General features: G+C 37.8%; 1 protein-coding gene across 8 annotated transcripts in view; it reads left to right on the forward strand.

Annotated features, from left to right (window-relative positions):
- Positions 1–25,785, forward strand: part of MEIS2 (Meis homeobox 2) — a 168,944-nt gene that overhangs the window by 138,212 nt on the left and 4,947 nt on the right. For all 8 annotated transcript variants that reach the window (XM_085550384.1, XM_085550380.1, XM_085550381.1 and 5 more), the window contains 2 exons: positions 23,968–24,026; positions 25,449–25,559. In XM_085550384.1, coding sequence (XP_085406510.1) covers positions 23,968–24,026; positions 25,449–25,559 — 170 coding nt within the window. The remainder of the gene's footprint in view (positions 1–23,967; positions 24,027–25,448; positions 25,560–25,785) is intronic.

A 25,785-nucleotide genomic window follows, 5' to 3' on the forward strand; every position in this document is an offset into this window, starting at 1 on the left:
TCAAAAATAAGTGAAGAGGGAGGAATAGGAGTGCTTGAAGAAAAAAATTCACATAGAGCTCATGCTCTAGTAAATTTTTTCTGCCCAGAAAGATGTAACTAAAGCAGGTTTGAGAATGATATGGATACTTCCCGACTAGGTGCACACAAAAAGCTATGATACAAAGACTGTACAGATATATATTTTTTAATACTCCCTTTGTATTAAGTAGCATTTCAGCACAAGACATGGGTCAATGAAGAATTAGGTACGTTGGCTTGGCAAAAAACCTTCTCAAGTTAGAATTTTTAAGGAGATAGTTGTGACCAGAAACTAGTGTATAAATTTGAATAATCCAGAACTTTTCTACAGCTCTTTGAAAACTCAGCTGCTATTTTTTCTTATTATTTTTTTTCTAATTATTTTTTTTAGTTTGATGTTACCAGTGATAAAAAGAGTAATTTCCAGGTGAAGCTGAGCACTAGGAGAAATTTGAAGATTTACGTTGTACTTTTATATGCTTTTATTCTTATCCACTTAAATAAAATCGTAAGAGACTGATGTTAACCTGCTGAGTATGAGTTAATTTACAGATGGCAGAGATAAGAAAATTCTGTTTTATTTACAGGGTATAAAAATTTGAATCATCATAGATGGGAATTTAAGCAGAATGGGGAAAATTATAGTCTAGGATGTGCTTGGTGCCTTAAATAGATTGCAATTATTCTTTGTTTTCTACTAGAATGTATCACTTCTTTTTCATCTTTATTTCTTACGTAATTTCAGTGTCTGGTATAATCCACAGTCCATACAGAGTTCCTCAAGTTAGACTTCCATATTGGAATCATAGGATATCCCAAATTGGAAGGGACCCTCAAGAATAATCAAGTTCAACACATGGACCACCCAGTATTCAAATCATGTCATTTGGGTCCAGACAGGATCTATCCTCAGTTTCTTCTTGCATGTTTAGCTTTATTTCTGATCTCTCATTTCTCAGAATTTACTCTTTCTGGAAAGACAGTAGGTGACATGCTCCTTGCATACCAATATCACGACCACTTTTCCTCAGGTAAATCATTAGTTTAACATTTTTTTTTTTAAAATTCATGATGAATGTCTATGGCCTTCATTATAATGTGCTAAAATAATTTTATTTTTCACTTTTGTTCAGTATCCCATTTGTTTTAATCTAAGAGCGCTGGTATGAATGAACAAATAATTTTAAACAAATAATCAGTAAAAACAATTAAGACTGTTGTCTGACTTGTTCAGGAACAGACATACTCAGAATTCATTCTTGAGATGAGATCTAAGTCCACTAGGCTGTCATAGCACCTGGCTAACCCTCAGTTGAGTTAATGAAGTTATCAGTGTGCTTATGGACACACAAGCTTAAGTAAGCTGCTAAATCAGGGAGTGCAAATCTCAACAGTCTGTGGCACATGGAGGTTCTGGAGTATCCTGTTTGCATAAAAGCTGCTCTGAGGAGGAGCTTTAGTCCCTCAGCCATGTGACTTCTTAGTGATTATTTTTACATGTGAAAACTCCATCTTAAGCACAGAATTTTATTAAGATCGGGGCTGTGGTTTAAGCACTAGTTTGGCTAAAACATTTTGTTTACTTCTGAAGTATAACATGATGATAATAACTAAGAATGAATCCAAAATCACTTTTAGGAATGTCTGGGCTGAGGTTTATTTTTTCTACTGAAGCAAAGAATTCCATTAGTTTTATGTTTTCTGTTCACTGCAAATATTTCCTGTAGCTTTACTCAGAAACTTCTGGTTTTCCTTATTCATCTAGTAATAATGCAGTGGATCCTAGAAGCTGCAGCTGACATCTAAAGTTCACTGTCAACAGCATCCATGTAATTGTGGGTCAGTTTCAAATGGCCCTCATATGTTTTTATAAATACCACAAAGCACATATTTGTTTTAGGTACATGGACAACTTAAGAAATCTCTCCCCTAAATTATTCAATCACCTGACAAAGTTATAACAAGCCTGCACTGCCTTTCTGACAGTAAGAAAAGTGGTGAAGTCAGCAAGTGGATTCACTATGTGGACAGTGGATAGTTACCAGACTGTGACACTGAGCCTGATCTCTGTGCTTCCATGGATGTGTTAAAACATTAAGTAATTAAATGCTGAAGTAATAAATGTAGGCTTGTGAAAAAAAATGCAAAAGCTATTTTTTGTAATCTCATGCTAATATATTTCCTGTTTTACAACAATATATTATACAGCAAGATAAAAATACATAAGAATTAAAGTATATGAGCTGTAAAAGCATAAAAACAACATGAAATATTTTAAAATATTTTTTCCTAAATATAAATGTGCTTTGCTGCTTCATTCTCTGACTTTTCTGGAAAGTCACACTGGAGCTAATGTAAGTGAGGTGGTGGTTGGATGGCAGACTAAGATCATGTTTTTAAAGTGGTTTCATTCCTTTAGCTTCTCTATGATTGCTCATGGTGCTGTATCAAAGCCTGTTGACCTGAACTGGAGCTCTTCCACAGATTTCCATTTTGATTTTGAATCAGTCCTCAAACAGCAGTTTCAATAAGTCATTCAAATAACATTTGCAGAAATATACATAGAGTGGTGTTTCCTGAAAAATGGCAAGGAATAGATCTTTTTTGCAAAGTTAAAAAAGCAATTTCTGTTCATCTCTTCCTTTCTTCTTGATTCCAAATTTCAGGAGACATTGAATCTAGCTTTCCTGAAGTAGATGAGGAGAAACTGTAGGAAGCCCAAATCCAGGGAAAATAAGTTTTGTTAGTTCTTGTGATGGGCCAAGAACTAAGTCCCTGAAGACAGCTGGATGTTTCAGTTCACTTTCACCTCTTGTTCCTGCGTTGGAACAAGTTTCTTCATTCCCTAAAAGCCAGAATGGATTGACGTTGCCATTCTCCTCCACAGTATATGCTTCATCAGTCAGCTGATGGAATGTGTTTTCATATAAGCCACTCATTACAAAGAGTTTCAAGTTTATTTATTTAATAGGAAATGTATTTAAAAGATATCCATGAAAATAGTCCTGAATCAAAACTAAATGGGGCTGAAGTGAACCCAAATGCACCTAAGTTTACATATTTCCTCATCTTAATTGGACGAATGTAGTTGTATTGCTTTCTGCCTCAGTTTCTAAAGGCTACATCAACATTCTTTTTGGTTTTCAAACTAGCATCTCATAGTCAAATGTGATAACATCACATTTTACTTTGCTCTGGTACAAGCACTACTTCATCAACACGATGTGCAGATTTGCCCACAAACTATTGCCCACAGAACAGCTATAGATATCAGGGGTCCCTCTTTGCCATTCGTAATGTAAAAGTGCGATAGGATCCTCCTTCACCCTTAGCTGTGTCTTCCCAATTTCAGTCACTGATTTTTCTTCTTTCTCATTGGTGGGTTGGAGTTCTTCTTTCTGCCTGCATAGGTAAGAGATTATTTTAGTGGGACTTTTTTTTATCCTTTTCTTTCCTCCCCCTTTTCTGAGGGAGGCACTGACCTAGCAATTCAAGCAGACATTGTAATTTATTTGCCTAGCACTTTGGTACAGTGTTTATCTTATGGATAAGAAAGTATTTCATATACCAAAATATTTGAAATTTCAGTCATGAGTTCTAGTCCAGTTCCTATCAGTGCTTGCCGAAAGTCAATTACCAGCATTTGTTTTGTGGCTTGTGAGAAGTGAATTGGTGGGCTTTAGAGTAAACATCATACAGTCAGAATTAACTGGCAACCTCTTTGGTAGTCCCTGAAGAGAAAATGCTATGCTAACTGAATGAGTCCTGAAATTGAAAACCACTCTTTTTTATTTGGAAATGAAATATATGAAATAAGAAACACAGTATAAGGAAAACACACTTTTTGCAGAATTTCCAAAAGCAGTAAATTCACACTGTAGGAGAAGACAAAGACGGTGAGAAAGCAGCAACAACATCAAGAACCAATAGACAATAATAATCAATTAAAAACTCAAAAGCAAAGAAAAAAAGAGAAGAAAAAACTAATAATCTAGTTCAAATGGTGAGGTAAAATGCTCTTTAATGTTCCGTTGCACGTCCTGCAGGAACAATAACATTCTTTTGAGAATAAAAACTGAAATACAGGCATTTTTATCTCACAAGAAAATATGGGTTTTGATTGAGCATTTATATGAGATTGGAATTCTTAAATATCAAGCTAATTATCCCACATTTAAAAAAAAAAAAAAAAACAAAAAAAAACCACGCACAAAAAAACTAATCTTAGAAAGACTTCTGAAAAGTTTCATGTGAATAACAGTTGCAGAACAAATTGTAAACGAGACAAATTGTAACCAGTTCCTCAGCCATCAGCAGAATTTCAGTCAGAGGCAGGAAAATCCTCTGCAGTCTAGACATGCAGATACATTAGCATCCAGGTATTTTTGTGCCCTTCGTTGTCAAATTGTCTCAAAAACAACAGAAAATGAATCATGATAACATAAGGAAAAGGAGAAATGAGATGGGGAAGCAATAGTTATTGATGTGATTAACTAATAGGAAACTGAGTTTCAGGTAGAGTAAGGAGTGATTATTAGTAAAACTGTAGGAATCGTGTGGAATTTGTCTGTAAGGCATATCAAAAGCTTTGTTTCCTACTTTACCCATGCTAATTACAGTGATGTGTATTCATTACTGAACACTGGTAGGGGTTGCAGTCAGTTCGGACATGATTGTTTCCCTGGCTTGAAGCAGATGTGGGTAGGAAATCTGAATTCCACTTGCTCCCATTTTTTCTTTGCCTATTGTTTATGAAAGAGAAATCTTATACCCTCTAACTTTTTTTTTTTTTTTTTTTTTTTTAATAACTAGAGGTGACATCTACAGTTAACTGATTTATACAAGGAGAATGTGTATAAGATTCAGAAAACAGATAAAATTTACTTGAACCCAACACTCCAATCAGTAGTCTGTCCTTCCTCTGTATTGCACTAAAGAAGAGTAAAATAAACATCTATAATTTTCTTTCCAGGTTCACCACAGTGAGTCTGAGTTTCTTTCCCCTAAGTTTTGCACAGTACATTTGCACTACAGTTTACAGACTGTTATTTTAACAGCTCTGTTGGTAGATTATACCCTGCTCTTACAGAAGGATGAAGATGGTGGTATTTAAGGTCTTTCATCTTTGTAACTACCATGATACTACAATGAGCATGTATCCACTTCACACTTCTCTTCCTGATAATCTATTGATATAGATCTGTGGTTTCCTTTTAATGTCTGGTTCATTAGATAGTATAAATGTCTGTAGCATTTTTTAGCTGTGGTTGAGGAAAGCAGGGAATGTCGAGGTTAAGGTTTATTATGACTGTCATGTTCAGGAGTGCAGAGCTATATACTATTTCTGCTCTGAACCTCTGCACATAACTCCAGTTGACACCAGAGTTACACATTTTCTTGAAAGCTGTTTATGGCCCTCTGACTACTCACTGTTTCTGTGGGTGATTGGGAAGGAACAGATCTGAATGCCAATTTTTTTAAACCTCCTTTAAACTTTCTGTGAAGATGGGTTAAAATAAATAAATAAACAAATAAATAAATAAATAAATAAATAAATAGTTGTTCCTCCCAGAAAACACACACATGCACAGACATTAAGAATATTCAACAGTGTCTTTTATTATGTAGAGGACACTATACAGTTGCCCTCCCCTGACACTTACAATACAAGTGCTCCATGAGGGAATAAACCCCTGAAAGCTTGGTTGCAATTTACTTCTTTACTTCCTGCACACAGTAACAATGATAGTTGGATTGAAAAGCATTTTAAAATTCATAAATATATAAGTAGCCATTATCTAGTGGAAACATATGTCTGCCTATAGGGCCTGATCCACTACTTGGTTACTCCAATTTTAAACTAATGCAAATCCACAATAATCAAGGAGGTTTCTAACATGCAATTGAGGTAGGATAAGACAAATCAGATTTTTCATACGTGTAAGGGTCATTTTGCTCAAAAGGAAGTCCATCATTTTCATTGTGTGCTTATTTTGGGTTCCTTAATCTAAATGCCCAGAAAGAGAGTCGAAATAACTGGATTTAAAAGCTATTTGCAGTGTGACTGACAAAAAGATGAGAGTACTTAGATACATACTCTTTTTCCCAGGGAAAATAAATAATAATAATTTTAAAAAATCCATATACTTTTTTTCCTTTTTTTTTTTTCTTTAATGGAGTAGAAATTTGTTTTTGAAGTAATTTATTTCACTGCTCAATAATAAGACAGTGCTTCCAGTTGGAGTTTTGATGTCCAAGGCAAAATTTCGTAGGTAAGTTAATAGAAAAAGAACAGGATGGTCTCCATACATTCATAAATGTACACGGTTTAAGACCAGGAGAAGCTGTCAGTCAGACCTGTTTTCAGTTTCACCCACATCCTCTGCTCTGAGCAAACTTCACTTTGGCTGACATCTGTTTTTTAAAAAAATGAATCCAATCTCAGTTTTTCTCAAAAAGTGTTCACTCATTAAAATGTTAATCATTACACTTTGTATTAGTAAAGCAATGGTGGAACGCAGAATAAGTAACTCACAATGCAAAGTTCGTATAAAAACAACCATCTTCCAACCTCCGCCCCCCAACTCCTGTGCAAACCTGACACCATAGCCTAGGGGATGAATTTAGGAGTAACATAGGCTCTGGTCTCATCCCCACCCTTCTAATAGCTAAGCTTTTTGTGAAGGGTCCACCGTGGAATTTCAAAGACAATAAGCAAACTTGCACCAGACAAATAAAGTTGCATTCCTTTACATTTTAGATGTGAGAGATAAAACAGATACATTGCCGTTCAGTGACATAACCCCAAAAAGCTTTGATGTTGTATTGCAAAGCTCATGAGGATTTCAGTAGGAAACAAAATCTGATTAGTTTGTTTGACTCGCCTTTCTCTCTACATGAATTCAGAAAGGGTTTCAGCACAGTTCTCTTCCTCCCTCTTTATTGTGTGGTTTGCTTTGTTTGCTTGAGTTTGAAACTGCCATTACGTGGAAGTGTTGCAAGTATAAATAATTTAGAAGATAACTCTGTGGGGATACTAACAATATGTCCCTGCTTTTACTAATAGCAACTCATTATGGTTCTGAGAACTAGCATTCCATAAGAACAATTACATACCATCACTGTGTTGTGGACATTGTGATGCTGACAAGAAAATAATTTTGACACTTATTTATATACATGTATTTTCCTTCTTAAGAACTCACCTCTTGTTTATGAGTTGCGCAACTGCTTTAGATACTCTGAAAGTATCCAAAGGCTTCTTGAGTGGACAGATGGAGGGAGAGATAGATATATCCATCTAGACTTATCTGTCTTAAGTGTTTGAATATAATACCTTTTTCCCAATAAGAATACAATTATCTAATAATGCACAATTACTTATAAGGGAAATTGAATCAGTTTATAGACGTTAATGAAGACTAAAGTAAAGAGGTAATAAGTGGGCCAAACTCAGAGAGTGCTACTCTGCTCTCCTTTAAAGGAAAAGTTTTTAATGGGACTTCTCTTACATTTGCCCTATAATTTTAAAAATTGCTTTGCCAACCTTTCATAGCAAATTGTAATTTTAAATAGGCCAACATCAAGCTTGGGTTGTATATGCTTGGTGGTAATGATAGTATCACTTCTTTTGCAGGAGTCAGTAAGCCCAACAGTTAAAGACTTTGGTTTTTTTCTTTTTTTCATTTTTATATATTTTGTTTACTCTCCAGTGAATGAATGCATACTGTCAGTCTGGATGACCGTTGCTTAGAGAAATCAAGCTCTTTATCATGCTAACCTCATCTTGAGGTGTTTTAGAAAGCCATGCAGCAGGCATAGAGCAGTTTAAAACAGTTAGAAGAAAAAGTCTGCTCTGTACTCTGCACACAACAGTAAGGATTCAACAGCTTAAGAGATACAATGTGTCCCCTCTCACACAGATGCATATAATCTCAGAACTTGGATCTTTGGACTATATTATGAAGAAAAAATACTGACTGTAAACATAAACTGTTCAAAGCTCATACTTAAAAAATAATAATAATAATTGCAAAGCATTATCAGAATCATATTCGCATCTTCTGTTCCAAAGTTGCTGTGTTGTGATGATTTTGTGACAAATTATTTAGACATTAAAGAATGAACAGTACATTCAAACAAAACAGAAATCAAGAACTGATGGAAAGTATATTTATAGCATATTTGTAATTTGTAAATACTTTGAAAAGCTTCATACTTATGAGAGAGTTAAAATTACCAATAAGATGGAAAAAGCCACAGCTGCATCTAGTGCAGAGATTGCTTGACTAAGAAGCTATCACAATAAACAGAGTATTGTTTAAAAGAAGTTTGTGTTTTTGATAGGATCATTTTTATATAGATGAGTATATAACCTAGCAAACAAAATTGTCAGTGAACTTAGAGCAACATTATTCTCCTGGACGTTCAAGTCTTACTCTTTTATACTCCTTTAGGCCACTTCACACATTTATTCACACTGCCAAATATCTACAAATAATTCCTAGTATTGCACTTTCCCTCACATCTCCAATGTCTGCCCTTCTTCCTATTTCCATTTTGACAGTATGTCACGTTTGCTTCTGCCTTCATCTTTTCTCACCTTGACTATTGTAGTTTCCTTCCCTCAGGACTCTAAGTCCCAGTTCTTCACCGCCCCCCTAAGGTGCCACATGCTGAAGCTTCCTTCTCACACATGCATCAAAAACACCTCCTGCTTTAGGCACTTCAGCAGCCTTCCACATTACTTTACAGATCAATGTCAATATTTCTTAAAACAATGTCAAAACCTACTTTAACATCTATGTCTCTTTTTTCATATTGTCCTCTCTACTCTCTGTTCATCTAATATTGTCCTCCCCTCTGTTCTGCAATCTCATTGAAAAATCCATCCTCTCTACCACAGATCCAATCTAAAGAGACTTTCTGTGTCATTGACTTTCTATATGTTTTCTCCTTTGCCAGTATACACTTCTTAATTTCTCTTCATAGAAACTGCTTTGGGATCAAGTTCATGGGGAAGATTAATACTAAATGGCATGCTTAAGTACTTCTCACAGGCCTTTGCTTTGTTGGAAAATTAGCACATCTTCTAGATAGCACTTGGGATAACTTTGTCAGATAGATGAAATGGACTTTTTTCAGTTTGGATGTAAAGCATGCCCACAAAAGATTTCACTTGCCATTTTTTTAACCTGAATTTACTTCACCTGAAAATGAAGCGTAGGCACAAGTCTTAACTACACATCTTCTATATTTGTCCTAGCAATTGTATTCTTGTTTTATTTTTTCAATTTAATTTTTATTTTAAATTAGAATGTGCAATTTGACATTAGGATCTTTTTGTATTTGATCTTTGGACACTTTAAAAAAATTCTGAATAGAGGTATCAGGTATCAAAAATTAAGCACCTAACTGAATGACTTAGCAGAACTGATTAGTGGTTAAGGGGCATATATAAAGTAGATGTGAATTTTTCAACTTGGGCTACTTGTCAAAACCAATTTAAAGTGATAGGTTTTAATTTGGTTATTTACCACTATATTTGTTTGCATTTATTTAACTGACTTACAAAGCTAATGTATTCCCTGAAGTGTCTCTGAGAACTCAGGTGAGGCACCACAGGCTGTGCTGTCTGAGGCTAGAATTTACTGGGATTAAAGCAGATGTGGTATCACATGGGTCTGCTAAGCCTCATGTGATTTATAAAGATATAAAATATATATTTTATGATTATGATGATGCTAAAAATTTTGTGGATAATAATATAGTTACATTGGAAAGACGGAATGTAACAGCTGCAGAAAAATCACAAAAAAAGAAGTGGAAACTAACCCATACTAGCTTCTTAGGAAAATGAGTATTTGCATTTCTTGCTGTTATTATTCTGTTTTATACTTTGTAATACTAAAAGCTGACACATTGTAAAAAAAGCACAGTTGATTTCTAAAGTAGCTAAACATTACAAGTTTTTTACTATCAAATTTAAGAGGTGTATTGTTCCTTGATACGTACACATGCTATCGATACTTCAGTAATTCCAGTGAAAAACAAAGAATAACTTTCTTCTAACTACTTATTTATTGATGTTCTCCTCAGTTTGGACACTGAATTAGGATGAAAACATTGTTTTTATTTTATTTAGGTAGATTTCATATCAAATTTATTTTTAAATTTTTAAAGCACAATGTTGAGCTGTCTTGCATGAATATGCCACATGAGAAGTTAAGGCATTTTCCTTTCTTCTATTTTATTTTCGTTGTTGTTGTTGTTTGTTTGTTCTATGTAATGTTTGTATTCACCTTAAATCCTCTTTAAAGGTATTCCAATTTTGCTAAAAATTCTTAGGAAAGTTTTATTACACTGCTGTCTTATAAATCATATGAGTAAAGGTGAAAGATCTGTGTAAGATAAGCTAATCTTTATCCTTAGGTATCACTGAATTTTTCAGTATCCTCACCTAGCTGTTGTACAGACTGAAGGTGTCTGAAATTTTTTGGTCCACACTGACTTGTTTCCACTGGGGAGCATGCACAAAACTGCTTAGAATGTGTTATCACTCAGAAACTTATAAATGTAGTCCTAGCAGTACTGACAAGCAAGGTATTGCCCTGACCATGGTTAGTTTATGTAGACAGCACCTCCAGGACATAGGAGGAGAAGTACATGTATGGTGATAAATAGACAGTAACGTGCTATAGAGTGAAACACAGCTGTCAGCACAAAATCAGCCTTGTCTCAGTGTATCTCACCAGGGACCCAGTCCAGACAAATTCTTCACATGCACTGGTCATACCAAGCTTTATACAAAACAGGCAAATGGGGTAGAGGGAGTGCTTTACTCAGTGGCTCATTGGCTAGAAAATTCACTTGTTAAATAGGATATATGTTTGCATGTCTTCTCTTCATCTCTTTTCAAATCATTGTCTTAACTGTTCCAAGTTTCCCAATCAATGGGCTATTGAACATAACACTCCATCTTTACTCTTTTTCACTATCGTGCCTTTCCTGTTCTTCTCACTGCCAGTTCTGTTGTATATGTAAAATCTAGCCAGTAGAACAAAATTAAATAAGAACAAGGATTTGACTATACAGCCTCTTGGTTAGGGCTCCAACTTAAGAGGTATGAGAGTTAATTTCTGGTTAATTACAACTGTATAATTACTTCAGGTGGTGGAGCATCTCAGAATGAGAACTGAAAGGGCTTTGTTCACTGTACTGAACTGTCTGGTGATTCAGATATAATTTAAGGATATGTGAAGGTCCTGTGCTTAAGTCTTTGTTCCAGATCAAGAAGGACAGGGAAACAAAACTTGATCACCTTCTTTCCAGATAAATATTCAAATAATTCTGGTGTCAGCTGAAAAGGAAAGAGATTTTTATTTGTGTTGTTGTAAGAAAGAATAGGCCTGTTATAAATTTCTCTCTCACTAATATGATCTGTAGGAAACATTGGTTATACATGTCTCCCTCTAACTCAGAGGAAGAGCTTGCTTACAGCACAAAAGTAACTTGCTGTTAGGGTATATGTAAACACAGCAGAACAAATGTTGATGGGTAACAGTGTTAAAAGAGTAGAAATGTATATGCCAAAAAATTTTAGGCAGTTTCTCTGTTAAGTGAAGCATTTTTGTTTGTTTTGTTTTGGTTCATTTTGTTTTAAATGGTAGTTAGGTATATAAGTCCATCTTCTGGTGATTCCTGGAACATCTAACCAGAGATGAATTTCCTTGATAAAAGATCAGCTACAATTAAGGTACCAAAGTATCAATATTGTTTTGCCAATAATGCCATCTAATTCTAAACTTGAACTTTAAGATGGCCTTTATAGGGCCTATTATGATTTTGACAACAGAAAATTGTTAATTTGAAGATTTGCCTTATACATCTGAATACTTTAATAGATTGGGCTAAAATGATCAGCACTGTTGGATACAGCCCTGCAATTACCAATTTTATGGGCTCAAATGCAGGTTTATACACATATTAGTAGATGCCTTCACCCCTACGCAATGCAGGAACGATTAGTGAAATTCTACTGAAAATTAATCCTCAACACCCAACCAGTTAGAACAGTCAGAGTTAATAGTGAAATCCATCAGCAACCAGTTATTAACATTATGAAAGATCACACACAGTTTCCAAACTGTTCTCATAAAGAAAGATAAATATTAGCAAGATTGTATAGATTGGGCTTCATTTCATAATATATATTGTATGCAAAATATGGGATAGTGGAGTACTTTACTGATCTGGCTAATTTTCATTGAAGAAATATGTGTTCTGTCTGAAGTTTATCTTTCTGGTATTGTTTAGTTTTCACATGAAGAAGTGAAACATTGAGTGGTACTTCTACTTCATTAAGAGGTACTTCTCCATCTACCCATCCTTTAAGAGATGAAAGGGGCGGGGGGGAAATAAGTTATTAGCACCCTCTCTATAGCTTGGGAACTCAACAACCTAAATATGGTGCACTCAAGCACAGCCACCTGCTTTGCTCTGCCCATAAACCAAGTACTGAAATCAGTGGAAACAAACATTCCAAGTGCTTCAGAAGGCACAAATCTTCCTAGTTTTAGTCTTTAGCTTGTTCAGAAGAATGAAAATTGCATGGGGAAGAGAGATGGTACAACATTCATATATGTGTCCTCAATCACAGCATATCTGGCCATCTAGGACCCCCTGCAGAGCACCAGCAAGCTTTATCGCTGACTTGCCAGCTGTACTTTGCAATTATCTCTGGTAAGCCAGTAAGGTAGTCTGGGGAGCAAGAGCTAAGCCCTGGGGGAGATGAAGTAAGGGCCTAAAAGTATAGAAGCATGGGATACAGAGTGACAGGAAGAGCAAATGGCTCCACAGAGATTATTTAATTTTTAGATACCATAATTCAAACCAGTTTGGCTTACAGTAATGAAGACACAGAGTATGTGAAACACATTAGTATACTAAAAATCTCTCAAAAATGTTTAAAACATTTTCACATGATTCCTGTGTGGTATAGAGAACACAGGATGTGATTGGACAGAGTAAATTCTCTACCAGAATGACACTGGGAGTATCTGTACAATTGTCTCTTGATTTTAGCACACTTAAACAGTATGGCCATCCCATACTTATGCTGTATGAATCTTCAGTCACTGTGGAGCTCGTATTCTATAACACGACAGGCTGCAGTCTCACAGTGTCTATGGTGCTGATGCATCTTTAGCTGCTAAGCCATCAGGCTCTCTGTTAATTCCACTAATACTGGAATAATCAAAGAGGAGAAAATGAACATGATTCTGTATTTAGAGAGAAAATGAAGATGAACATAAGCAGAATCTCCTGTAACCAAACATTGTGAAGACCAAAACACAAGCACTATCAGCAAATAAGTATGGCTTACTGAAAGATGATTAGGTGTATCTGAAGAGCTATAACATGAGGGGGAGGGGGGGTTGTTTATACATAGTGTATTATTTATGTCCATGATTTCTAATTACCTAACTAGTTCTCTTTCCTCTCACGTATACTTTAGTACCCACCAACCAGAGAAAGATGTCTACAGCTAAATATCTGCCAATTATTATGGACTTTTGCTTAATATTCTATTGTTCCACTGACAGCTCAGTTTTTAATATATCATTTTATACTATCCTGTACATCATCATTTTCCTGCCTCCCTTAGGGGCTTGACTGTAATAGTTCTTATTTATTTCCACAAGCTAACATATATGCAAAAGATCTTGTAGTCATGATGTCACCCCCACCTCCCTCAACTCTTTTCATCTTTTTTGTTAGAATCTTTTGTGCTTGTTTTTAAAGTTACATTATGAAGAAGCTTAAGCACAACATGCGTGCAGACACATACATGGGTCAAATACACAGCTTTCTATGTTGTCTACTTCCTGATCCATAAGCACACAAAATACTCTTCAGCAGTGTTATAGCACAGCCTTTTCTTGTGGCCTTTTTTTCATTTAATAAAGTTGAAAGCAAATCTGAAGGAAAATAAAAGGGCAGCTGTGACAGAGGAAACTGCCTTACTTCCACTAGGAGTACAGTGCCCCTTATAGTTACTGATCGTATGGGAGAATCTGTTTAGCACCTCCTAAGTCTAAAGCAACTGTGGAGAGTATTTAATCTGGGCTGTGGTGTCACAGTCCAATTAGTTGCACTGAATCCTATTTCTTACTCCACAGTTGTTTTCTGAAATGTTTTTGGAGGAGAATCCATAACAGTATGAAAGCCAGAGGTGACAATGGCTGCATCACTGTCTCTGAAACAGAACAGGCATCTTCAGGATCAGTAGTTCTCAAACTTTCAGTATTGTGTTCCTATGAATCTATTTTGGCTGTGGTTTTTGTTGTTGCTGTTGTTGTTTTTTAAATGGGCCCTTTGGATAAAATTTCCTTAGGTCCACTGGTTGACAGGTGGAAAAATACACATTTTTATTCTGTCAGATTTTAATAACAATGAAAAAGTGTACAAGTTTCATGGTCAAGACAGGACAGTGGGTACAAAAAAAAAAAAAAAAGTTATCTTAAGGCAAAATTTACTGTCAGGGAAAATGGAACATTCCTTCTGAACTCACGATCTGGTAGTGCATGTGCAGGTTGATTGTAGATGGTTGCTACAATAAGGCTTCTTTCATACAGGTGTGTTTATGCCTCAGGCTTGCTGGCCACAGTCCATTCCATTTACAGAAGCTGAATTAAACAATAACTACCGCATTGCAAAAAGGAGGAGGAAAAAAAAAGGTGAGCGTCAAAGGAGATGCCTGAGAGCTTTGTTAGGGCCAAGAAAAACCCTGTTGCAGTTGTCAGAGCTTGTTGATGTTGCAGAGAACGGCACTTTTTTTTTCTGCTGGATTTTGTGGTTCTGCCTTAGGAAAGAAAGTAAAATAGAACGGAAGAACAAAGTCCTACTCTATAAATCAGCAGCTGCTCCTTGCCAGATCAAAGGAGTGACATTTTTGCTCCTGGACTACTTGTCCACTTTAGGTGCTTGACAGACAGCTAACAGCTGGCCTGTTATATAGGATAGGAGAGTTGGGCTACATCTTCTTCAGAGAAGGTGACAAGCTAATCAGAAATATCCATAGCACAGGACATGTGAGTGCACCTTGATCTCTTCAAACATACCCAGTATGTAATTGCTAAACACCTTTATGCATTTTTGGCAAGTCGCTACTTAGTTAGTTTCCACTGAAAAGAAGCAGAATTAATGCCTTAATCTAATTTCATCAGGGAAGTTAAACAGATGTTAAATTAGTTGACAATCCTCCTTTTCAGGTCAATTTAGAATTGGCTAAAAAGCTCACTATGAAATAGTTAAAAAGATGTGTAAGTTACTTCAATGTGGTCTTTCAAAGTTACACATTTATTTTTGAATGAGTTGCCAAAAATGAGAGAACTCAACTCTCATTTAAAGAGCTGGACAATCTGATTATGTTTTCAAGCCTGCTGGACCATCATCTGTTTTGAAAATTTATCCTGTGAGTTTAATGTGATGAACCAACATATCTTTAAATGCATGAGTTACTTAAGATTTTATAGGAGATCTGTTATCTACCTATAACATGGACACTTAGCAGCAAATCAAAGCACATACCAAATTAGCTAAAATTGTATTTAGCATCTCCATAAGATGTATGTATACATACCTGGAATTTTAATGTCAGTAGTAAAAATTTCAAAGCAATTCAGTTTCTAGCTGATTCCCATCTGCAATAAATCAAGTACAGGATGAGGTTGCATACTACAGCTTATGTCTATTGACTTTGCATTTTATCTGTAAGATATGAATAGCCAAGGAAGTATATTTGCTTGTCTCCTCCCTGCCTTTCAAGTATCTTTAAAAGATCATTTTTATGGTGCATGATAAATAACTATATATGAATAATTTGATGGCACTCTGGAAGAGCAGTCAGCACTGCTTGGAAAATGAGAGCCTGCCAGGCTGCTGCATGGCTTTGGTTGTGGCCACATTCGCTGACCATTCCTTGTTACCAGCCAGAAATCCAAGCAGCATAAAAGAGGGTACTTTTCCACCTAAGCTGAGGTTTTCTGAGAGCTTGTGAGGGTATGCATGCCTTTCCTTTGGCATTTTCTGGAGGTTGGTGGCCCTGACTGCAGCAGGGGGGGGTTGGAACTTGGTGATCTTTGGGGTGCCTCCTAACCCAAGCTATTCTATGATTCTATATGCATGTATGGCATAGTCTTTCATTACCCTCACCTACCAGACTCACCTCCCACCTTGACATACTCACTGACCAGGGCAGCACAAATACCCCTCACCTCATGCACTCACACTAAGTGAAAGCCCAGCATGTCCACTTTGCCCCTGGGACTGTGGAGAAGCCAGTAGCCCTGGTGCCCCAGCCCACCCTGGAAGCATCCTTTCAGCCCCATGGTGCTGGGGTAGTGGCAAGACTGTGGGGTGCAGGCAGGTGTTAGCCCTCTCAGGGTGCTGAGGTGTACTGGGGAGCCCTGGCTGCACACCTCTGTGGGAATGCAATAGGTGCAGTGAGGTGATGCATCTCTGTCAGGGCACCCTGGGGCAGAGATCAGCATGGCCCTGTGAGCAGGCTCCTGGCCAAGAGCATACGGGAGCATGGCTGCTCAGGGTGTATGCTTCAGTATGAAACGCACTAGGGCTTTGTCAGAAGCCAAATCATTTTCCTGTGCTTCGAAAATGTAGCCTGGTAACCAAGAGTTACATGTTTTAAGGTACATATTTTCTCTGAGGTGAATAGGTGCCTGGTTGCCAATTCTCATGATTTTATCACTAGGCTCAAGTTATTTCATGTTAACTCAAGGCCCTGACTTTCCAAGTAAGTTTCTAGATTTTGTTGCTGAGGGAAGCAGTTTAAAAATGTGACACAATGACTCAAAAATATGGAATGTAAATACAAAGGATGCTGTTTAAACTTCTGATTTTTTTTAGACAGTCTTACAGGTACAGGATGGGCAAATTCATGGTTTTCAACAACTGGCAGTTCCTGGTGCCATAACGTATTTTTGGAAGATCCAACACAAACATACAAGATGTGGCATAGGTCTCCGGGGCTGTTAGTGCCTGCCTTGGGCTGTTGGCACCCAGCTTAGATGCTTGCTGTCATTTTCTAGAGCCCTCTTTCCACCAAATGTGAATACTGACTTAGGTCCACTGAATCACACCTATGAGAGATGTGAGATACCAAAATTAGCTTAAGAAAGTCAGTTTAAGCAGCCTACAAGCCCCCTTTGCTAACAAGGCTACTCAAAATGATGTGAAACCCTGTCAGGGAAAGAACCTGTCTGTTCCACTCTTTTCCCTAAAACCAATCATGGAAGTGGCTCCATTTCTGAAGATTTGAGACTTAAGGAAGCCTCATTTAGGTGGCTCATTTCCAGGTGACTAAGTCAGCTTTTTAAACTCTCCTGTAAGAAATGCTGCAAGCTAGTGTCGGTAACCAGGTGTGGCATAGATTCAGTAAAGCATAAACAAGGACTTTTTCAACCATTTTTATACGCATACGTACAAAAGGACACCTAAACCTAATTCTGTCAGTTTAGAATACATATTGGAGGGAGAAGTTAAATAAACTAAGATAACTAGATTTTACTTGCTCAGATAAAAGTTTGGGTGACAAAGATTGCTACAAAGGCTGGATATATTGATAAAAGTGTTTCTGCACATTAGGGTTTTTTTTCTAACTCATTCTTTCAGTCTGCTGTGAACTCCTCAAAACTTGTGAAGTTTTTCTTTCAGATTGGGAAAGAAATTATTTTCTAAGCTACTTATCAAAACATTTTTGTGACTTAAATATAATATTTCATTGCTTATTTTACTTTCCAAATTAAGATGCTTGGCAAAAAATTGCATGCTTGGGCAACAAGGGATCACTGTAGCATGCTCTTGGGCTGAACACTGACGTGTTCACAGTCCGAGTACTTAAATATCATTTTTGGCAAAGATTTCTTTTCCCAACCAAGGTAAAAACATTTTGATTATTTCTTACAGTGCGTTTTTAAGCTCTTATTCAGTGAAACATTGAAGCAGGTGCATAAAGCCCATCAAGCCTGACTTCCATTTCCCTAAGTTTAATGAGAGAGTATCTTTGTACCTAGATTTGTTAGGTTTTTGGAAAATCTCATTAGACTGTTCCTCTGGGAACCTAAAAATTTTGAAAATTAGTCTATAGTTTTAGATGACAGAAAAAAAGAACAAGTTTGACCCTACATTACTGTTGTTATTACTGTTATTTTTATTGCAGTTATGCATAAGCCTGTGACAATGTTCATTCAGTATTTGTATTCTTTCCAAGAGAATGGGCAGAATGTCTTGGGCTGAAATCTACGTTCAAGCAAAACTTTCCTTGTCAATAATCCTTCTAGAGAAGTAGCACTGAATCCATCTCACAGATTTGTTTCTTCCTCTGTTTTTCACATAAAGATTTGAGAACCCATTTTTTGTGGTGGCTGATCTGTTAAAGAAGTGCAATACTATAACACCTTATTTTCTTGGGTGGATATGTTAAGTGAAAATTCATAATGAGGGCTGATACTGAAAAGTTTTGAGTTGTACTTTGTAGTCCATGCTGTCCCTCTGTTTCTCACATAGAGCAAATATGCTCTGCTGTGGAATACTAGGTAAGTTTTGTACCAGTTAATCTCACAGAAGTTATGAGATGTGTAGACAAGCAACTGGAATTAGATACCAGTCTCTGCTGAGTTCCCTCTAGACCTCAACTTGGTGATGAATTGTAACTTCCAAGTTTTCATGCTCTTTGTCCTCCTGAAACTAAATTGCTGTGAGCCTACATCCTTAAGGTGTATTTTCCATGACAGACATACAACAAAGATAGAGACGTTTCTAATTCTGATTACCAATCAGTACAGCCACCAATAGTTTGCTTTAAGAACTAATCTTACATAGATTCACTTATGGAGAGGTCCTTGCAACTTGAAACACACAGTATGTATGACAGTGGAAACAACAACAAACATCTTTTTGAGTGTGCCAGACATGGAAAGGCAGATTAAGAGATCTCTACTTGCTGTTTATTCTCTTTTGCACTTGCAGACATATTTCTCTGCAATTTTATCTGGATTTTGCTTATTGTAAGAATGAAATATATTATGTAAATGTGAATTTAATATCATTTGATATGACTTGAGATAAAATATGATAAAATATATAAAGAAGATTAATTATGGTACTTTCTATAAAATAAAAAATGCATGTTTATTTTGGATAAAGATCTCTATTTGAAGAGATGCAATTAAATGCATATATTTAGATTAGATTGTCATGCTAATCAGCAATGGTAGGAACCAATTAGGACTTGGGCTACCAAATCACCGGACTACCTTGCATATTCACTAGTGTACCTTTACTGCTCTACTGTGCGTTTTTCTTTTTCTTTTTTTTTTTTTTTTGCTAGAATTAGATGAAACTGAAGTAACTTCTTTTAAAAATTCCATATTGTTGAGCATTTTGAGCCAAATCTTCTTGGCTGCGATTTCATAAATTGTCCCACTGAAGTTACCGTAACTCCTTGTGTGAGAAAGACAGACTTTGGCTATAGAAAATATATGTGGCTGCTTTAGGTAGCAATTAAAAAAATACAAGATGCAAAAAAAACTTATTTCATTTCAAGTGGCTGTTGTTTGAATAAGTGGGGTTTGTAATCTGTCACTTGCAAAATGCTGGAAGTGAGATTTTCATTAAACATACTATGTCAATGACATGTATTTCTCAACATTACACACCTCATTTATCATTCTGGAATGAGGACCAAGTACCACATGAATGTAGAGTTTGTGAAGGTATCGACTCACAGCCCTGGAGGCTGATGACCCCTCTTTATCTACACAGCAGGTAAGGCACAAACGGTGGCAATGTGAGCTCTCTCTGCACTCCCCTGCCAGTGTGCCTGACTGCTAATCTGGGGGAACAAAGGAAAGATAGCATATGGATAGCAGATTGTACTGAGCGCTGAAAGAGGACTGAGGAAATCTATGTTGGGAGTGTGGCTCTGCCAAAGATCTCTTGTATGACTTTGGCCTTGTCACTTAATCTCCGTCTGTCTCAGTTCCCCTTTGCAAACAGGGAAAGGCGTCTCCTCTCCCCCAGGCTTTGCCTCGAAATCTGTTCAGACTGTGAGTTCTCTTGGACAGTGTGTATGCAGTGTGGGGTGAAGCACGACTCAGCTTCACTGGGTTCTCTAACTGCTGCTATCACCCAAGTAATAGGAATTACTATTAACAGAAGTGTAACAAAGAAATCCATGTCTTGTTGATAGATTTTACTCATCTTTTCAGGCCATTCAATCTTTGGCCTCTGGGTGAAGGGTACGAACAAGGCAGGCAATTAGTGTCAGGAGCAGAGCTGTGAATTCTTCTTTTATAGGGTTCCAAGTAATGCTGGAAATAGTGGCATTGGTGTTTTCTTTATTTTTTTTTTTCACCTGTCTTTTAGTGCCTTTTGAAGATATTTGTGCCAAAATAACATCACAGTATTTCTGCTATGCACAAATTGAAGTGCTGTGCAGAAAGCTGTATTTTGCTTTACTTTGGCTCTAGAGATTGCTCCCCGAGATACAAAAAGCCCTCAGAAAAAGAAAAAGAAGAAGAAAAAAAAAAAAAAAAGTAAAGACTAGGGCAGGGACTGTGGCTTTTATGTCTCTATTATGCACTGTGCATATTTATAGGGCAGTATAAAGGACACATAATAATCCACAAACACTGCATTCTGTGCCCTTGTCTGCCAATTGTGCTGATGTGCTACCTGATGTAGCTACTGCTACGACATTGGATCCAATTTTTAGTTTGACCCGCAGTGTTTGTCTGTTTTCCACCCACAATTTTGCCAATGTAAATAATTCCAAGTGCAGTTTTTCAGATGTACCCATTGATGGGTGCAACTGATGCCATCACTAGCCAGGATTTTTCAAAGGAATCATAGGAACTTCAAAATCAACTGAATACCTAAAGCTCCTGTGCTGTTATATCTGAGAACATGACAGAGTACCTTCTCTTCACATGTTGTTGGTCTAGAGGATGTCATATACACTTGCAGTTACAGGCATGCACAAAAGAAAAAAATATGGAGATACAATTAAATCAGAAACTGAAACAAAATTGGGAGGGGGGGGGAAGGGGTAGGAAAAAAAAAGAAATACTGGACGAATGTGATGATTGTTATTACTTTTCCTTTCTTTTTTGGGTGACCGATGAACTCACTGCTGCTGGGGTATTGCCTTTCTAAAACACCTAGTGAACTGTCTGTAGAGTTCACAGAGAAAAGTTGGCATTATTCATATCAGTGAAATAAAGTAGGGAGAAGTTCTTTTGGAAGTGAATGGTTGGACAAGATTTTTCAATAGCCAATATTTTCAATATCCAAAAGGCTTAAGCTCTGATGGCTGTAAAATAGACAAGACCAGAGTGGAGTATCCAAATCCATACTCTCACAACCTCAGTTGTCACCTGAAACCTTTCAGGACTTAGAATTTTCTTAATGTTCTGCTTTGTTGTGCAAACCCATTGAAAAAACACTTCAGAGGGCACCCATTTCTTACTAATGTAAACTTTCTGAGGAGTATCCAAAGATATGACCTCTGGGTGAACCTTTAACCTTCCCCTTAATTATTTGTTTGAAGACAGTGTCGAGTTCTCCCGCTGAGAGCCAAGGCCCATAATGCTTCGCAGCCTTGTGAGTAAGGGTGTGCTTGCAGGGAAGTGGAAAGGGACATAAATAAGGGGACCACCAGATGTAAACAATAAAAGTAGTTGGGGTTTAAATAAAAAAAAAAAAAAAGAAAGAAAAAAAAGAAAAAAGAAAAAAAAAAAAAAGCAATTTGGTTTCCCTGAAGAGTGGCCTGATTGAAGAACACGGGTTAGTAAGACGAAAGGCAGGGTGGGGGGGTAATGCCTGTTGTCTGTGATTTTTTACAGGCCTAAATAAGCGTTCATTCCATTCTTTAAAACCTTGCCATCTGTATACACCATTAGAAGCTCATAGGAGAAGAGAAAACAGTCTTATCAGGCTTTCCTGTTAATCTCTATTGGCCTTAACTTTAGCTGATAAAAGGCATGCTGGCTAGAGAGGGTTCAGGTCAGCCTCCATTTGGTCAGCACGTAACATTACTGGAAAGCAGCTAAGCAAATTAAGTTCGGTTGGAGACCTTTGTCTTTCAGGACAGAAATGCATCTAGAAATCACAGTGCCAAGGCAAGAAATGCCTTCTGTGTGCTGCAGTCAGAAGGGAATAAACAAGTGCGTCGACTGCGTCTGAGTTTTTATTTTAATACCTGAAGTCATGAGTAATTCTGAGGCAGGATGACATTTCTGACAACTGAATTATACTTTTCTTAAAGAATAAAGAATGTCTTCAGGATGTAAACAGAGAGATGCAAAAGAGCCCTTTAGTGTTACTTGTAGCATTTATGCATCTGTCTAATGAAATTTCCACAACTGTGATTACAGGAGCTGCAATCGAAGGTGTTCCATCCTTTATTATCTGCGAGGGAATTTCGCGGGGGAGGCGGGAGGGAATGCAACAAAAGGGCTCACGGAGTTGATGCTATAGAAAGGCCAGCAATTTGCTAAATGAGCAGATGAACTTAGTTTTCAGCTCCGAACTGAAAGACTTGGCGGGGCCTTGGATCGGGCCCAACGGCAATTATTGGAGGCTGTTTTGGATGATGGGCATGTTAGTATTTCTGAAGAGGATTAAACACCAGTATTCGCCTTCATTAGCGCTCCTTAAGGGTCACCAGCCCAAAGCCCGGGCTGTGGAACAGCACACAAAACCTGCGCTGTGGAACAGCACACAAAACCTGTGCGGAGCTCAGAGTGTTCTCCAGCACAAAGGGGGACAAAAACAAGCGTGGCCATGAGTGATGGAGAATTGCTCCGTTGTGAGAGAAACGGTGCGAAAAACTGAGCTGGAAAATTATTTCGATGAAATTAATGTGCCTGAGTTTGTGCTGCTGCGTGTAGCTGTGCATTAAGCTAACAAGAAATATGCAAGTACTTATTTTTGGATTACTGGCAAAATTAAAGCCAGGCTCCACAGCCCGCTAACCACCTTCTCCAGCGCTCAGAAGCCCCAGCACCCAGCGCAGGGTTTGGTTGGAGCGAGAAGGAGGGAGGGAAAAGAAAAAAAGAAAAAAGGGGGAAAAAAAAAAAAAAAAAAGAGAAGTTATTTTGGGCCTAATCCCAACCACATGTACCTGCGGCCGCGGCCGCTAACGAGTGCGAGGTGCCTGGCTTTACGGCCGGGCGCAGGCTGCCCCGCACGGCCGCAGAGGTCGCCCCCGGCCGGCACTGACCTCGCGGCGACCCCGCGCTTTACGGGCGGCGGCGGCAGGAGCTGCGGAGGAGCAGGAGCCTTTCTGGGCCGGCCCTTATTGCTGCTGCGCTGGTGATAAAACTTCAGACAGCCTAATTGATGGCTCTGCTGACCTAACAATACCTTGTGAAAGCACGGTGTGGCAAAGCCTGGTCCTCATTTATGGCCAGCTGCGAGGGGAGCTGAATCCCTGTGATGGAGAGGGGAAAAAAAAAAAAGAAAAAAGAAAAAAAAAAAAGAAAGAAAAAACACACACACACACAAAAAAAACACAAACCCAAAAACAACTCTCGCAGCCTGTGAACTTTAACCAGGTTCCGAACTACCCTGAGAAGTTAAAGAAACAATTGTCTTTTAACACAAGTTTTCCTTCACGTTTACTTGTTCCAAGCCCGCTGGCAAACCCAGCGCTAAGCCGGCCGGTCAGATAAGCACATTACCGGGCACCATTCCTGAGCACTCGGAGGAAAATCCCTTAAAGTGAAATTCTGCTCTTTAAGAAAGAGACACAAAACAAAACGCATTGCTGCGCCGCGCTGAGATCTCGTCGGTTTTCAAGCAGAGGTGTTCCCAGAACGCAGAGCGAGCTGATGAAAGGACTGCTATTCTTTGTATTCTGTTTCAGGTTTATTAATGCCAGAAGAAGAATAGTACAGCCTATGATTGACCAGTCAAATCGTGCAGGCAAGTTCTAAGTACTATCTGTATTCAAGTCCCACAGGCGCAAATCCTCATCAAGTAATTCTTCAGGAGTCCCATCACCTGGTAAATAAATGCCCCAACCAGGCATTCTGGGAGATTTTTTTTTTTCCCATTTTTTTTTTCTTCTTATGGCCCCAGAATTCTGCTGTAGGAAGCAACTTCGCTAATTGGTGCTAATTGGAGATTTCCCACCCTGACTCTACTGAAACTGCTTTTTATTTTCTCTCTGAATTGGTAATTGGGTACAAGTAGTAGTGCCACAAGCAGTTTGTTTGACTGTGAGCTCTTGAATTACTCATTGCTTGTCTGCATCCAATCAGCAAGACAATCTCATTTTCTTGCTACCCACAACTCCTTGGTGTATGCATTGCTTTCACTTCTGGAAGGCTAGCTGTAAAACTCATTGTATCCATTCATTTGCTTTGACAATTCACAATATGCTATTAATGTGACATGGTACCATACTGACAAAAAATATTAAAAGATTATTACTTTTGTTTGAGAATGCACCAGATATATTCCCAGCAAAACACATGATTTTTGCAACAGTGCTTTTTTAAAGTTTCTATGAAAGTGCATAGCTCTTTGAACAACAACTGGTGCAGTGTTAATCATGCCACTCTGTAATATGCGTTTCCTTAGCATACTAGGGAGTTGTGGTTTCCTGCCATGAGGTTATGGGATAAAACGCTTCTCCATGTGGTGATGACTGTTGTCACTAACAAGGGCTTTAACTTGATGGTGATTTCGCCTGCTGCTTCACTTTAAAGGTTTTTGAAAAGGTTATTAATCTTTTGGGAAACTCTTCCCATGTACCATTAAATTTCTTTTTCATTAACAGGTGAAAAAAGGGGGAAAACACTAACTCAACTAACCATTCTAAACACTAAATCAAATGTAGAGTGTGTATGTAAACAGGGAAAACAGCGTTCAGAATTTTTGTACTCATTCTAGAGTAGGTGAGAGTGGTTTTATGCGTTTCGTTAAGCTTGACCATAAGTACCCTGTATCACAGATGCCAGATTCACAACTTCATGTAATTAGAGAGGAACACAATAAGTACTTACTTCATTAAGAAAAGGGAAAAAAAAAAAAAAAAAAAAAAAGACACACAAAAACCACATAGCATTGCAACGAGCTTCCACTGGTTTGCATTAAAGGTAAGTACAGAAACAGATCTGGAGCGAGTGAACTGACTTGACAAACTTGTTTATTAGGCCCCCCTATAGCATTTTTATTCTATAGTCCTGGTAACATAATCAGCTCATAAAAAGCACAACCTGAGTTTAAAGTGACAGCCAAGATATTGTATATAGCGTTTCAGTGCTGAAGCTGGAACAATTGCTGATTGTTTGGTATGTCTTCTCTTCTTTCTCCTCTGTGTCCACGATTGACTACAATCAGGTTTTCTTCTTGATCCTTCAGTGAGCCAAGGAGCAGCATATAGTCCAGAGGGTCAGCCGATGGGGAGCTTTGTATTGGATGGTCAGCAGCACATGGGAATCCGGCCTGCAGGTAGAACATTTGTGTCCTCTGCGCTGCAACTGTAGCCTCATCCGGTCCCTGTCACACACCCCACACGCCGCAGCTCCATCATAGCCACATCTCACTTTTGCCTGTTGCCTGCCTTGCTTGTTTCTTTTGCACTCAGGGAGAGCAGAGGGGGAAGCAATTGTAAAGCAGACAAAATAAACTTCAGAGCAAGAAATGCGACAGAAAAAAAAAAAAAAAAAAAGAAGTT

This window comes from Coturnix japonica, chromosome 5 (genome assembly GCF_054131305.1).
Source record: "Coturnix japonica strain WE chromosome 5, WE-NBRP24, whole genome shotgun sequence".
Taxonomy (NCBI): domain Eukaryota; kingdom Metazoa; phylum Chordata; class Aves; order Galliformes; family Phasianidae; genus Coturnix; species Coturnix japonica.